This window comes from Saccostrea cucullata, unplaced genomic scaffold (genome assembly GCF_032062105.1).
Source record: "Saccostrea cucullata isolate Sc308-1 unplaced genomic scaffold, CSIRO_AGI_Scuc_v1 ctg6964, whole genome shotgun sequence".
NCBI classification, from domain to species: Eukaryota; Metazoa; Mollusca; class Bivalvia; order Ostreida; family Ostreidae; genus Saccostrea; species Saccostrea cuccullata.
Window position 1 is genome coordinate 1 of NW_026928547.1, and position 16,580 is coordinate 16,580.

General features: G+C 36.5%; 1 protein-coding gene across 1 annotated transcript; it reads left to right on the forward strand.

Annotated features, from left to right (window-relative positions):
* Positions 1–93: 93 nt before the first annotated feature.
* Positions 94–15,432, forward strand: LOC134277901 (midasin-like; the record flags this gene model as incomplete). The annotated part of the gene is made up of 18 exons (XM_062760196.1): positions 94–231; positions 381–659; positions 789–968; positions 1,133–1,271; positions 1,435–1,538; positions 4,304–4,420; positions 4,542–4,712; positions 4,972–5,067; positions 5,285–5,392; positions 5,578–5,778; positions 5,995–6,213; positions 6,415–6,504; positions 6,682–6,797; positions 8,147–8,321; positions 8,550–8,623; positions 8,731–8,845; positions 8,958–9,155; positions 15,295–15,432. Coding segments are annotated over 18 exons (2,658 nt in total), but the record flags the coding sequence as incomplete, so codon positions are not given.
* Between the last annotated feature and the right edge of the window lie 1,148 nt (positions 15,433–16,580).

The following is a 16,580-nucleotide window of genomic DNA, read 5'->3' on the forward strand; positions in this document are numbered from 1 at the left end:
TTATCAGGGATTCTGTGTTCTTGCTATGTTTTGTTGTTTGTTTTTATCAGGGATTCTGCGTTCTTGCTATGTTTTGTTATTTGTTTTTATCAGGGATTCTGTGTCCCAGCTGAGTTTGAGGATGAGGTAGCAGGAGAGGGAGCTACAGAGTTTGAGGACATTGAGGGAGGGGGTCTAGGTCAAGGTGAAGGGGTCAAGGACGTCAGTGATCAGATTGAAAATGAAGACCAGGTAAAGACCACCAGCCTTAATAAATACTTTAGTGAGCAGATTGAGGATTGAATCTGTTACTGTTACATTGTTACTATTTGGTTCCAAAATTGTGTTGAAAGTTTTGCTCAAATCTGGAGATTTCCTTTATATACGATATTTTGAAACAGCTTGATGAGGCCAGGAAAGCAGGAGAGGAGAGAAAAGAGGAAGATTCCTCCCAGCAGCCTGACATCAGGTCCGAGGAGAATGCCATAGAGATGTCTGATGACTTTGAGGGCAAAGTTCACGACCTTGAAGCTGCAGACCAAGAGGAAAGGTCAGATGAAGAGGATGATGGGAAGGAAGAGGAGCTGGATAGACAGATGGGAGAAGTGGACGGGAATGACACGGAGAAGTTAGACGACCAGATGTGGGGGAGTGATGAAGAGGAGGGAGAGGAGCAGGGGGTGAGTGCAGAAAGGTCAAATGATCATAACCTTGGTTTTATATACTAGAATAGTACTGTAATAAAAAGCACAGGATCTGCTTAATTGAGGTATTTGTCAATTTCAAAAGTTAAATTCTTATTTAAAAAGGAGAAAGAAGAATTTGGCCCTGGGTCCCAGCAGGAGCAGAAGAGTGAACTGGTTGCTAAGGAAGACAACCAAGACAAGACAGAAACAGACGACAAATCAGACAAGCAGAGGACAGATGAAAACGAGGCTGAGGAGAATGATGAAAACCAGAAACCACAGGAACTGGAACAGGTAGATGAGGTGAGTACTAATAAACCACAGGAACTGGAACAGGTAGATGAGGTGAGTACTAATAAACCACAGGAACTGGAACAGGTAGATGAAGTACATACTTGTACTAATGCTTCAAATGATTTATTGAGAATATACTACAATAGGCTTATAATTGTCTCTGTGTATTGTAGTCAGAATATGATGACGACAAAATCGACCCTAACCATGGTAACCAGGAACCCCAGCAGGCCCCTGACAACATGGATCTCCCTGACGACATGAAGCTGGATGAAGAAGAGGCTGGGGTCACAGAGGAAGACCAAGGTCAAGGTCTGTACAAAAAGTTGTAATATACAATCTTGCATTATGAATTTTATATGTGGAAAACCCCTAACAGGCTTATTTTAAAAGTCAAAACCTTTCAAAAGCCAATTTATGAAAAACTAAATAAGTATGTCCTCAAATACAACACCATACTTATTAACATAAGCAGAAGAGCCTCCATCAGAGCCCCCTGGTGGTGACACAGAGATGACAGAAACAGAGGACAAGGGGGATAATCAAGACATGGAAGAAACAGGGGAGGACACTCTTCCAGTAAGAACTTTAAGAAATTACAATATTTGTTTTTCTATAACACATGTACAAAAAATTTCATGATGCATTATGAAATCAAATTGAACCAATTTTTAGCTCTTCTGAGCCAAAGGCTCAAAGAGCTAATGCTATGGCCATTTGTGCAGTGTGCGTTAACTTTTTACAATTACATAACAAAGAACCCTTTGGTCAATCATCCAAATTTGCCACAGGGTATCCTTGGCCCAAGGGCTAGCATTTTTACTAAAATAATAAAACAAGGGGAGATAATCAGGAAAACAAAACCAAAAGTTTTGCTAAAAAATCTTCTTCTCCAGAACTGCCAGGCAGATTTTCACCAAACTTACATACAAGGATCAGGATATGTTGAAGATAAAAAATTGTTCAAGGCATTACCCTGGGGCAAAGGGCGTGGTCTCAAGGTCACTTTAAAGTTGACCTAAATTTACAATTAATAAAAATGTTTATATTTTGCTTACGATAAGGACTAGGATCATCAAATCTTGTAAGTTGATGCATCTTAGGACTTCACATCATGTTAATTCAAAAGTAGGTCACGGTGACCTACTTTTTAAATGCGGGCATTTGTTTTCAAATTGATTTGAAGGCATATTTTGGACACTTTAAGGCCTATGATCATGAAACTTAGTCAGTTTAATGTATTGGGTCCTTGAACAAATACTTATTTCAGGTCATGAAACTTCATGACTTATCCTTCTTAAAACATTTAATCCCATTATTTCAGGCACTGAAAGGATTAGAATCATCAAGTCTTGTAAGTTGCTGCATCTTGGGACCTTAAAACATATTTAACAAAAAGTAGGTCACTGTGACCTACTTTTAGAATTTTGCAGGCATATGTTTTCAAATTGTTTCAAAGGCATATTTTGATTCTTCAGACCTAAAATCATCAAACTTGGTCAGGAGATGCATCTTGGGACTCTGAAAAATGTCGACCAAAATGTAGGTCACGGTGACCTACTTTCGACATTTTATGGCTATATTTTAGTATCTTAGGTATTTATTGGCTTAGAATCATCAAACTATGTGAGTTGATGCATCTTAGGTTTTCGGAGAGTGACGACCAAAAATTAGGTCACGGTGACCTACTTTCGATATTTTATGGCTATATTTAAGTATCTCTGGTACTTATTGGCTTAGAATCATCAAACTTTGTCAGTTGATGCATCTTGGGTTTTCGCCAGAATGTGACCAAAAAGTAGGTCAAGATGACCTACTTTTGAATATCTCAGGTATTTATTGGCTTAGAATCATCAAACTTAGTCAGCAGATGCATCTTTGGACTCTGAAAAATGTCGACTAAAATATAGGTCATGGTGACCTACTTTCGACATTTTTTGGCTATATTTAGGTATCTCTGGTACTTACTGGCTTAGAATCATCAAACTTTGTCAGTTGATGCATCTTGGGTTTTCAGAGAATGTCAACCAAAAAGTAGGTCACAGTGACCTACTTTCGACATTTTATGGCTATATTTAAGTATCTTAGGTATTTATTGGCTTAGAATAATCAAACTGAGTCAGTTGATGCATTTTGGGTTTTCCAAGAATGTAGACCAAGAAGTAGTCCTAATTGGCTAAGAATCATCAAACTTTGTCAGGTGATGCAACTTTGGTCTAAGGATACTTAGGGTTAGAGGCTTCAAATACAAGTGATAGGTTGTACAACTTATCAGAAGAGCGATTCAAGGCCCTTGGGCCTCTTGTTGATATATTGCTGGAAAATCATGTTAAGTAAGAGAATATTTTTATACATTTCTACAATTACTTCAAAGATAATCAAAGTCAGATCATCCATTTAAGAAAGAATAAAAATAGCACAGTAGATATTTTAACCCAGTTTTGTATAATCATACTTGCCAACTCACCCGATTTCGTTGATTTTTCAACGCGTAACCTGATTATTTTTTATGACCTGGCAGGTCATGCTTATCACCTGATTTTTGCCAAACAACCCGAAAATCTCCCGATTTCCGGATTTGGTTCGTAAATTAGGTTGCACTTTTAACTTCCAGTTAAAACCCAAGCTTAGATCTACGCGTAAACAATGCCGATGGATTAATTATCAGTGCAGGTGTAAACAATTAACTGGGTGTTGTTTTGACAATTCAATGTTTGAAGTAAATTAAAATGGCTTCCGATAGAACTAGATCGTTATCAGGGCCAACAGGAACAAATTGAACCAAACACATGTCTCTGATTGAACCAAGAAAAAGAGAAACGATGTTTATGTACATATCGTGGAATCTTGGGGGGAAAAACTTTCAATCTAGATAAAATAAAGTGATCGAAGACTGTGTAGGCCTAACTTCACATTTAAAACATATTACAGTAGTTAATTCGGTAAGAGAGAGGAAAAATAACTTCAAAACTGAAATTGGTTTACTTTCAAATTTAGCAGAAACTGAAACATGTGAAAAGGCTTTTAAAAAAAAAATGCACACTTAAATACTTCTGAATCAGGTCAATATTGAAATATAAAACCTTCAATTCTCATTTTTAACATATAAATTAAATCAAATTATATATGAATTTTTTTGTCATAGTAAATTAAATCCTTTTTCAATAAAAGAATTCTCAATACACAAATACTTTCAATTGTATATATATTATAAAATTTAATCATGGTAATTATGTCGTGAATGTCGTTACACGTTATGACCAGATTTTTTACTTTCCAAATCTGGTCATGACCAGATTTTTACATGCTGGAGGTTGGCAAGTATGTATAATGTATCTTCGTAGGAAGTGGAACCAGAAATGTCAGAGGACCAGAATAACCAGACAGGAGAGGAACCAGACAAAGATCAAGGAACCAGGCAAGAGGAAGAAGGAGAGGAGGATCCAGGGTTTTCTTCTCAGGTACAAAACTAACTCAAAATATGTCATTTGATTTAATACACTAAATCAAATTAATATTGTATGATTTCCTAGTATTATGTTGTTGAAATAGTGAGTAGTTCAATGATCACGCGTATTTCAGAATGAACCAACAGATGTCAGTGCTGAAGATGAAGAAGACAGCTCTAGGAACAAGGATGACAAACCCCAGGCAGCAGAGAATTATGGGAAGACTTCCCATGATTCCCAGAATGTAGAGCAGTCAGAATCAGCCCAGGATCAGGGAGGGGAACCAGACAATGACCAGAAAGAGGTCAGACTTTATTGAGGCTGGGCAGCTTATTTCCAATGCAGATAGTTAATGATCTGAATTTCAGAAAATACTGATTTCAGTTCTATAACTTTCTTTATAATTATAAAACGTTAAAATATTATGGCAAAGATAAAATTTGCAAAATATGTTCCTGGTACAAATCTTCGTCTTTTATGGTTGAGTTGTAATACTAACTGGGATTTATACATCTACATGCATGTGGCAAACACCTTTAACTGTAATGTACATGTATTTACAGAGTGAAGGAACTGGAACCTCAAACTTAGAAGCTGAAGAGGGTCATGAAGGTCAAAGTTCAAAGGTTGCACCTTCATCCACCAATCAGTCTCAGAAGGTATTCTGGAATCAGTTTTCTTGTTCTTACATAAAAATACATGGTCTTTGAGTTTATGTATAATTAAGGAATTCTAAATCATACATTATTGTATTACAAGTAATATATATAAAGGCACAAATATCCAAGCCCAAATTTTTAATCCATGTAAGGCAGAAACATTTACCATTAGCAGAGTGTCCACCCATTACACATCCTATTGTAATTCTACTTGTAGTCTGTGAAGAGAAAGGCTGGTCAGTCCAATGAAGACAGAAGCTTGGGATCTAACGAGAACCAGTTTAAGAAGCTGAAGACCATTGAGGAGGCTTCTGCCAATGAGGAGGTAGTTAAAAGCTTTTCCTATGTAGATTGTAATACAAGTTTTGATTGGTTAACAAGTCAGGTGTAAATATCTGTAATGTAAGGAGCAGTGCAAAAAAAAATCAATAGATTATGTGTCATTAGAAGGGTGGTTACCTTGAATCATCTTTCATTCACATTGAAATTAGATTCATCTGTATTTTGTAGAGTGAGGAAAATCAAGATTCTACAGAAAAAGACTCAGAGCTGTATGAACATATTAAGGATGCGAAATCTTCCCATGATGCTCAGACACTAGATGTCGCCACTGATAAGCAGCAGATGGAGGAGGCTGTACCTAATAGAGAGGTGGATCCAGAGAATGAAGGGGTGGAGGAGGAGGTGATGATGGAAGAGGACAAAGAAGAGGTGAGTAAAGAAAACTTCTGTAGCACCTGTCAGAGTTTTGAGGTTTAAAGTGAAAAAGATAATGAAAATTACCTGTACGAATTAAGAAAGACCCCCCCCCCCCTCTTTCACACAAGCTTTTGTTCTGGATTTCAGCTAAGAAAGTTCAGGTATTGTGATATTTCATTATTATTAAATTTAATGTATAGTTTATAAGAAGTCCTGATCTTTCCACAGGAAATTGATGAAAATGTGGAAAAGCTATCATCTCACCTAAATACAAAAGACAAACATAGCAAGGAGAGGGAAGGAATGAGTGAAGTAGGGATGAATGAAAATCAGGAGGAGACAAAGAAGTATGAAACAGAGGGTGTTGTCAAGGAAACACTGGGGGCCTCAAGGGGACCGGAATCTACAATTCACACCACACTGGAGAATCTCCACCTAGAAGTCAGGGTAGGACAATAGTCAACATAATTATGTAGTCTTGTCACTCCTTCTGTAAATTCAGATATTTCTTCTAACTTATGTTAAAACCTGCTGAATATAAACAAAAAGATTTTTCACTCCTGCTGTAAATTCAGATATATTTTTTATTTTTAACTTTTACTGGAACCTGATGAACATAAAAGAGGTTTTCTGATGTATATTTTTCAGGGTTCTGACCTAGATATGGAGAAGCTTAGGTCTGAATTAGAGGAACAATTGTCTACCTTTACCAACACAGTTAATCACACAGCAGAGGCAGTGAGTTTTACTGATAAAATATAGATTCTGAATATATTCAATAGTGGAATCATTTGTTACAACACAACAATCTCTGGATTATTACATTGTACATTAATAATCTCTGGATTATTAAACTGCACATAATATTCCTGGGATTTATTTATATAATTATTAGTTGTAATATATAATTGACAGGAGGAGGCAGCATCAGAGGCGTGGCACCGATACGAAGCTCTGACATCAACTCTATCCCAGGAACTGTGTGAACAACTCAGGCTAGTGTTAGAGCCCTCACAGGCCACAAAACTCAGGTAAGGTCCCCTGAACTGTGTGAACAACTCAGGCTAGTGTTAGAGCCCTCACAGGCCACAAAACTCAAGTAAGGTCCCCTGAACTGTGTGAACAACTCAGGCTAGTGTTAAAGCCCTCACAGGCCACAAAACTCAGGTAAGGTCCCATGAACTGTGTGAACAACTCAGGCTAGTGTTAGAGCCCTCACAGGCCACAAAACTCAGGTAAGGTCCCATGAACTGTGTGAACAACTCAGGCTAGTGTTAGAGCCCTCACAGGCCACAAAACTCAGGTAAGGTCCCCTGAACTGTGTGAACAACTCAGGCTAGTGTTAGAGCCCTCACAGGCCACAAAACTCAGGTAAGGTCCCTAGAACTGTGTGAACAACTCAGGCTAGTGTTAGAGCCCTCACAGGCCACAAAACTCAGGTAAGGTCCCCTGAACTGTGTGAACAACTCAGGCTAGTGTTAGAGCCAGCCCTCACAGGCCACAAAACTCAGGTAAAGTCCCCTGAACTGTGTGAACGACTCAGGCTAGTGTCTTTCCTTAGGTCACAAACCAAAAAAAAGTGGAGCCAGAAATTACTGTTACTAATGTGACTTATATATTTTAAATTGAAATTTCTTATATCCTTGCACTCTGTAATTTTATTCTTAATTTTCATGAAAAATGTGTAATCCAGAAAAGTTGGAAAGCAAAACATACACACAATATATTGTCAGTCCGTGCAGTTGTGGTAAGCAGAATGTGACGATTGAACGCACCCGGTGAATTCTAAATATAAACAATAACAGAACTCGAGCCCTGTTTACAAAAACTGTGTACATAACACGAGTGTGCTCGATTTGCTAAACTATGTATGCATCTCTTAGTTCGGAATGACGATACTTGTGAAGGTGTTTTGCTTTCTAACATTTCTACTCTGAATAAAATTATTTTTCTTGATAAAAGTTTTAATCTTTCTCATTTAAACACATCAAAATTGCCACTTTTCCTAAGGATTAAGATTAAAGTTAAAATTTGTGAAAGTGCAAGGATGTGTCAATCAAACCCGCCAAAAAATTTAAAGTTTTAATAACTTTTAAATGAAATAAGATTTTTAATTAATTTTTGTGTGAAATGCTATTAAAATATATAATTTGTGATATTATACAGAAAAAATGAGAAAATATTAACTTCAAATCTGTGTCCAAGTACCTTTAATTCAGATTTATCTATAAAAGTTACTTTAAGTGTTTTGTGGGAGACTTAATATAAATAACAGTATTATAATCAGATTTATTTATATAAGTTATACATGATGTGTTTTAGTGGAGAATTAAATACCAAGTTATGATAGTAAATGAAAAAGTTCCCTTGTGTGTTTCAGGGGAGACTACCGGACTGGGAAGAGATTAAACATGAGGAAAGTTATTCCATACATCGCCAGTCAGTTCAGGAAAGACAAAATCTGGCTCCGTCGTACCAAGCCCAGCAAACGACAGTACCAGATCATGCTGGCTATAGACGACTCCTCAAGTATGGTGGACAACCACTCCAAACAGGTCAGTCATAAAAACCGAGGAAGGTAGGTCAAGATACAGACAGAAACGTAAACATTTAAATCAAACAAAAAGTCCAGGATAAACAAAGGGAAAAAACACAAAAGTAAGGATTAGATTTATAGAATGGCAACAAAATGATGGGGAAAATACATTTTTGTGGATGATTTTTAATCTGTAAATGTCAAAAGAAATATCAGTCAGTTTTACAGATTTATTTTCTTTTAACAGTTGGCTTTTGAGTCCTTGGCGTTGATTTCTAATGCTCTGACTTTGTTAGAGGCAGGGGATTTGAGTATCTGCAGGTATGTTATACATCAATGTAAAAGTAAGTTTCTGTTAATGGGAATTTTAAAAAAAAGATTGTAGTATGGCAAGTTCATTTTTTAATAAGCAAAAATTATATCCACAGTTTTGGAGAGTCTGTACAAGTCCTTCACCCATTCACTGAGCAGTTCACAAGTCACTCAGGTTCCAGATTGTTACAGCAGTTTACATTTGAACAGAAGAAAACCAAGGTAGCTCAGGTAGGACTGAAGAGATGTTAGTACATGTGCACCAAATGTAGCCATTGATAAATGTTATAATAACAGGTCTGTGTACGACAGCATACTTACTCTGTGTCTATTCTGTTTTCAGCTTTTGAAGAAAGCCACATCAGTGATGCTGGACGCTCGCTCCCGACAGCGGGGAATGCTGGGTAATCCCGAGACGTCACAGTTACTGCTGATCGTGTCTGATGGGCGGGGCTTGTTTAACGAGGGAATGGAGACGGTGAGATCGGCCGTCAGACAGGCGCGGGAGGCCGGAGTCTTCCTGGTGTTTGTTATCATTGATGTCCGTCCGTCCGTCCGTCCGTCCGTCTGTCACACTTTTCTTCCCTGAACTCCTCCTACATTTTACACAGTAGCTTAATCATCTTTTGGGAGATGGTTTGTGGGGTCATGTAGATGTGCAGTAAGGTTTTGGAATTTCGATTTTGCCCCGGGGGGTCAAATGGGGGTCGAAAAATGACGTTTTTAGTCCAAAAAGCCCCGTCTTCCCTGAACTCCTTCTACATTTTACTCAGTAGCCTAACCAGGTTTTGGGAGATGGTTGGTGGGGTCATGTAGATGTGCAGTAAGGTTTTGGAATTTTGATTTTGCCCCAGGGGGTCAAATGGGGGTCGAAAAATGACGTTTTTGTCCAAAAAGCCCCCTCTTCCCTGAACTCCTTCTACATTTTACTCAGTAGCCTAACCAGCTTTTGGGAGATGGTTGGTGGGGTCATGTAGATGTGCAGTAAGCTTTCGGAATTTTGATTTTGCCCCAGGGGGTCAAATGGGGGTCGAAAAATGACGTTTTTTAAGCAAAAAGCTCCGTCTTCCCTGAACTCCTCTTACATTTTACTCAGTAGCCTAATCATCTTTTGGGAGATGGTTGGTGGGGTCATGTAGATGTGCAGTACGGTTTTGGAATTTCGATTTTGCCCCGGGGGGTCAAATGGGGGATAAAAATTATGTTTTTTGTCCAAAAAGCTCCGTCTTCCCTGAACTCCTTCTACATTTTATTCAGCAGCCTAATCATATTTTAGGAGATGGTTGGTGGGGTCATGCAGATGTGCAGGTAGGTTTCAGAGTTTTGATTTTGCCCCGGGGAGTCAAATAAAGGTCGAAAAATGATGTTTTTTATGGAAAAAGCCCCATCTTCCCTGAACTCCTCTTACATTTTATTCAGCATCCTAATCATCTTTGGGAGATGGTTGGTTGGGTCATGTAGATTGCAGTTAGGTTTTGGAATTTTGATTTTGCCCCGGGGAGTCAAATAAAGGTCGAAAAATGATGTTTTTTATGGAAAAAGCCCAGTCTTCCCTAAACTCCTTTTTTGTTTTAAACAGTGGTCTTATCATCTTTTGGGAGAGTTCACTCTTTTGAAATTTTGTTAAAACATCAAGGTCAAGGGGTAAAAAATCATAGCATGTTGGGAGCCTCTTGTTATGGGTAATGTTCACTTGAAATGTGAAAGTCAAATCTCTTCTCAATGAAAAGGAAATACAACATTAATGAAAACTAAGTTAAACTTCAAGGTCAAGGTCACAGAGTCAAAAAGTCATGATACATTTTGGAAGGTCTTATCACAGGTAATATGAATGCCCTTTCATTTATCTTTCAAAATGATCAATTCAAAGCAATTAATTTTTTAAGGAAATTAGGTCAAACTTCAAGATCATGGGTAATGAAAATCATAGTGTATGTAGAATGGTATTGTCCCATTTAATACTAATACACATGTTTAATATAAAAGTCCTATTTCTTCTCATTCAAAATATACGACCATGATGACCAAGGTTAAATTTATTGTGACAGATGGGCAGATTGACAAACAAATGAGATTTAATGTACCCTACCTTTAGCAAAAATGGGGACAATAAATGTCTTTGCTGTTCTTGAGAAGAAGATTTATGTTGGAACAAGATGTGTTTGTGAAACACTACACGCCCGGCGGCAACAAAGTTAAAAAAATCTTCTTTTAGCATATTGATCACAGTCAAGGTCACAAGGTCATTGACCATGGTGTCATTCGAAAGAACTTAATCAGTGGAGTATGCGTACTAAATATGAAGTCCCTATCTCCTATGGTTCAAAAGTTGTGGCAAAAAGTGTAAAGAGCTATTTTTAGCATATCCGTCACAGTCAAGGTCACAAGATCATTGACCTTGCCGTCGTTTGAGAGGACTTTATCGGTGGAGTATGCATATCAAATATGAAGTCCCTATCTCCTATGGTTCAAAAGTTATGACAAACAGTGGAAAAAGCTATTTTTAGAATATAGGTCACAGTCAAGGTCACAAAGTCATTGACCATGGTGTCATTTGAAAGAACTTAATCGGTGGAGTATGAATACCAAATATGAAGTCCTTATCTCTGATGGTTTAAAAGTTATGGTAAAAAGTGTAAAAAGCTATTTTTAGCATATAGGTCACAGTCAAAGTCACAAGATCATTGACCTTGATGTCATTTGAAAGGACTCTATTAGTGGAGTATGCATACCAAATATGAAGTCCCTATCTCCTATGGTTCAAAAGTTATGACAAACAGTGGAAAAAGCTATTTTTAGCATATAAGTCTTAGTCAAGGTCACAAGGTCATTGACCTTGAAGTCATTTGAAAGGACTTTATTAGTGGAGTATGCTTACCAAATATGAAGTCTCTATCCCTTATTGTTCAAAAGTTATGGCCAAGGTTAAAGTTGACAAACAGACAAACAGATAAACAGACAAACAGACAAACAGACAGGACAAAAACAATATACGCCCGGGATCTATCGATCCGGGCGCTTAAAAAGTACCCTGCATATTTAAATGTAAATTGGTTGAAATTAGCCCAGTGGTTCTTAAGAAGTTAATGTGAAAAGTTTGCAGATAAACAGATGGACAACAGAAATCAGTACATTTCAGAAAACAGTATGCTTATAAATAGTTAATCAAGGTGCTTTGGGTAGCAAAATAAAGCTACACTGGTAAATCTAATTCATCCGCAGAGCTTAGTATATTTCAATATGCACAACCTTTTCAACTCTTATGATTATTTTTTAAAATTTATATCACCATGTCTCATTCAAGGGAGAACTAGAGATATGACCAGATGTATATCTGTTGAATATAAAATATGTACATGTATTCTGTGTTTTTTTTAATAATTTGTTTGTTTGTTGTGACAGCAACTGTTATGGCAGCTTTTGGCAAAGGTTGAAGTTTCTCAAATGTAAGTCAAACTCCAAGGTCAAGGTCAAAGGGTCTAAATTGTTGGTATCAAAGGGAAAGTCTTGTCACAAGGAATACAAATGTGAAAAAAGGGAGAAATCCCTAGAACTTCCTCACCTGTTCAAAAGTTATTGCCAAGGTTAAAGTTAAAATTGGATTCAACTCTAAGGTCTAGGTCAAAAATAATTATACCTGTTGAAAGTTCACAATGATTACACATGTAAGAGCATGAAAGTCCTAGCACCACCTGTTCAAAACTTACGCCAAGTTCAAGGTATTTTTCTTGTAAAATTGGGTCAAACTCCAAGGTCAAGAGATCAAGAGGTCAAAATTGGTGGTACCCATTAAAAGGTTTTGCCAAAAGAAATTTACCTATGAAATATTGAAGCCATGTGTATAGCCCAATCCACTTAAAAAATATGGGCAAGGTTAAAGTTTCCGTGGACAAACAAAAATACATAAACATAGGAAACAAAATATGTATAAATAGTCAAATGAAAAAATGTTCTACTATTATGGAGTCAGAAGATCAATTGTCATTTCAGGTACAGGGAGTCTGTGGCTAGGGAGATCAGACCCCCCCCCCCTGGAATTAGCAGTTATTCAAATAAGACTATATATGTACTGCAGAGAATAAAAATGACTTTGGACATCCCCCCCCTTAGAAAACAGGGACTCCACCATCATTGTTTTTATTATTATTTTTTATTTCCATCTCAGGAAATCTTGGGCTGATTTTTTTGACTGAGGTGTGACACCCCCCCCCCCCCCTTTCTGAAAAAAAATTCTGGATCTGCGTCTGTTATATACTGAATGTCCGCAACGGGAGATAACTTGACAATGTGAAATTTGTCGACTGTGGCATGCGATGATCTTTGACCATGTTGACCCTTTTTGAACTTCAACCTAACCATTTGCATTTATTTATTTTTATGCAATCTATACTAAATCTTGTACTTACCGAATGTCATAGGTCGTGACAACGAATTCATGAAATATAATCCATATAATCCAATTAAAACACAAATGATTTTAAATGACCACACTGCATCGTCAGCATACAATGTACATGTGCTAAATAATCTCATTCGACAAACCTTTGCTGATTCCGTTGCCAGTATGAATTGGCCGAGGTGTGCCGAGAGGTGATATCTATAAATATGATAATGGGTGACGCAAACCCAATGTGAATGTAAAAAATAAAACTGTTTAGTACAAGAACAAATTTCAAACTATCATAATAAACTAAACTATGTTTTTTAAAAAAAGTGAGAATGAGAGAGAGAGAGAGTGTGTGTGTGTGTGTGTGGGGGGGGGGAGATAGGCATTGACAAATTAATCGGGTTGTATTTTCAATGGGTTTTTTTCCGACCAAATACTAAAATCAGTTTGCACATTTTGATAAATTCATCAAAAACGCTTTGTACTAAAATAATATTTTATGTCGTTGAGAAAGTAAATTTACAAAGTTCCAAATTATGGGAAAATTATTTATTTGAATCTAATTAAGTAATTAACTTCAATCATTAATTAAATTCTGTTATTTCAGACTGGTTATGAATTAAGTATTTTAAAATACATATGTGAGGCTCAGAGTTGATATGGTCATCTGAAAATTTTATGTTCAATTTGACGAATACATGTACGGTGATAATTATAGAATTATTTTGACTTCTTCCTTGCAGGCGCGTAGCCAGGCGTACGTTTGTACGCACAAACGTCCACATCATTTTCAAAAAAAAAGGGAAAAAGAAAGAAAGAAAGGAGAGGAAAGCGAGACAGGAATAATATTGTAAAGCGTACTCATAATATTGGCAAAATATTAGTAAATTATAATTTCAGAAATAATAAAAATTAAAAGATTTTCTCGGATTTTGGTTTACTATCGAATATTGATGATTTTTTCCAAAGTGTAATTACATTCTTAAAGAGTTTCTCTACTGTAAATGTCGCATACTACAATGTATAAGCCCAGTCGGTTCCCAGTCGATAATTTTATTTCATGCCAAAAATTTCAATATTTAGTAATGGAAATTAACTTCCAACCGCAATGCTTAACTTCTGTAACGATAACTACCCCCTCCCGCCCCCCAATTTAACCTAAAATCAGATTAAGGCGAGACTTCAAAAATCATAATTTAACTTTATATATGAACATAACAAATTGAAAAATTAGTAAAAATTCAATTTAGCCTTAAAAAAAATAATAAGGCCTGTTTAAGTATTGACATCCTACGTTAAAACCAGTAGTAGATTTCGTGGTCTGTCTAAACTATGCAGTCAACCACTCTCACCAACTATATATCGTATGTTACCATACGTATTTTGTCGAGCTTCAAAAGTCTAAAATCGTTTTAGTGGGTTCGCTTTTCGACAGATCTTTCCTCATTTTTAAGGTTAATGTCCGCATTTTGTGCAAGGGAAGAACAGACCTTAAATCTGGCTGCGTAACAAACCGAAAAAAAGATAAGAAAAATGCTATCAGGTCAAACATGCAGGTCAAACAAAAATTCACCAGCTTCCGGGAGCTTCGCCCCGTGGCCCCCCACCAGGGCTTCGCCTTGGACCCCAAATCCCCAGCCTATCCAGGCGTCCACATGAAATGTACCCTGGCTACGCCCCTGCCTTGGAAAGTCCAATATGAATGAGTGTATATTTAGAGGCAAACACCATAGTGCGGGTATTACTGTCTCATGACAGCATCTAGTTGATAATATGAGTTTGTCATACATGTATTACTTTTAAATATTAAATATCAGATGCTTCCAATTCCAGGATTCCATATTAGACATTAAAGTCCCAGTTTTCAGAAGCGGAAGTCAGGTAAGAACTCTACAAATCAGAGAAGGATTTAATAAGAAGTAATTAATAGCAAGCTTGTATGCTCTTTATGTCACTATATTTGCAAGTAACTTTGTGATTTGGTCCCTCAAACTCTTGTTGATGATGTTTTCCTGAAAGTTATTTCTTTAAAAGAATTTTGTTAATATCATTTCCTATAAAAAGGGAGAGGACAGATAATGTTTTTAAAAAATTGTATTCAATCCAAATATCTTTTAGTTATTATAAAATAAAATATGTTGAGACACATCAAGGGGAGAACTGCAAAAGTTGTTAGATCTGAAATGATAATAAATTATGTTTGTTCATTTTACTGACTTTGATGACAAGCATGTTCAAGAATATGGTGATGTAGATTTAAGACATGCATTTCATCTGTATTTGTCAATTTCAGCTTCCAGAAATCAAGCCCTACATGGATTACTTCCCTTTTCCTTTCTACATCATACTGCGAGACATTAACTCCCTTCCTAATGTGTTGTGTGACGCCTTAAGACAATGGTTTGAACTTGTGACGGCAGTGGATGTTTGATTTATTCTGTGTAGATACTGTGAAATACCTTTGTTTAAAGCTGTAACAGGTGCTTATTTCTGTGTAGATGTCATTTGATGCCGTGTGACAATGGTTGATCTTGTAAAAGCTATGGATGATTATTGCTGTGTAGATGGATGTGCTGTGGTTTGAGAAGGAACTTGCGAGGAAATACAATGTATACATTGTATTTCCAATACAATGATAATACAATATGTGTGCAATACCATGTGAGATGGAAATAATGTGATTAGAGTTTTGAAAAAAAAGTGAACAAACCACGCATACAATTTATTGAATTGATCTATTATAACAATGGTTACTATCCTTTTAAATATTTTGTTTCTAGTGAAACATTATACCAGGTCATACACTAGATAAATATTCTTTTTCACATTTCAAAACTCGTTGATGATGTTAATGTATGCTCCCAAGTGATGAGAGAGCTGAAAAATTAGTAACTTTATAACTTTCGAACAAGAAGTGTTTTTACGAGCCATTTTTGTTGTAAACAATAAACCATTGTATAGTTGTTAACCCAGCATTTTGATTGATCTTTTTACAAGACCAGTAAGACGCTTGTAAAATTTACTACAATATGGTCTGACAAAGTAACAGTTGATAAAAATGTCAAATCGTATATGTGAAAAGGGGAGGATTAAACAAAGTCATTTCACTATGTGTGATTTTTTAGCTCTACTGGTCAGAGACCAGAAGAGCTTATGCAATAGTTATGCGTCTGTCGTCCGTCTGTCCGTCTGTCTGTTTGTAAACAATTTTTTCAAAATGCTACTCCTCCTACAGTTTTGGTCCGATTTTAAAATAACTTAGAACACAAGTAGACTACACTACGATACATAATTCTGTGCATTGGTTTTTGATTTCAATGAACGGTGTTGCCGAGGCTACTAAAAATAGAAATTTCTGTGAAATTTTTCAAAATGCAACTCCTCCTACAATTTTGGTTTGATTTCAATATAATTTGGCACACATAGTCAAGTAGACTACACTAAGATACATGATTCTGTGCATCGGTTTTTGATTTCGATGAACGGTGTTGCCGTGGTTACTAAAATAGAAAATTGTGTGAAATTGTTTCAAAATGCTACTTCTCCTACAGTGTTGGTTCGATTTCAATATAACTTGGC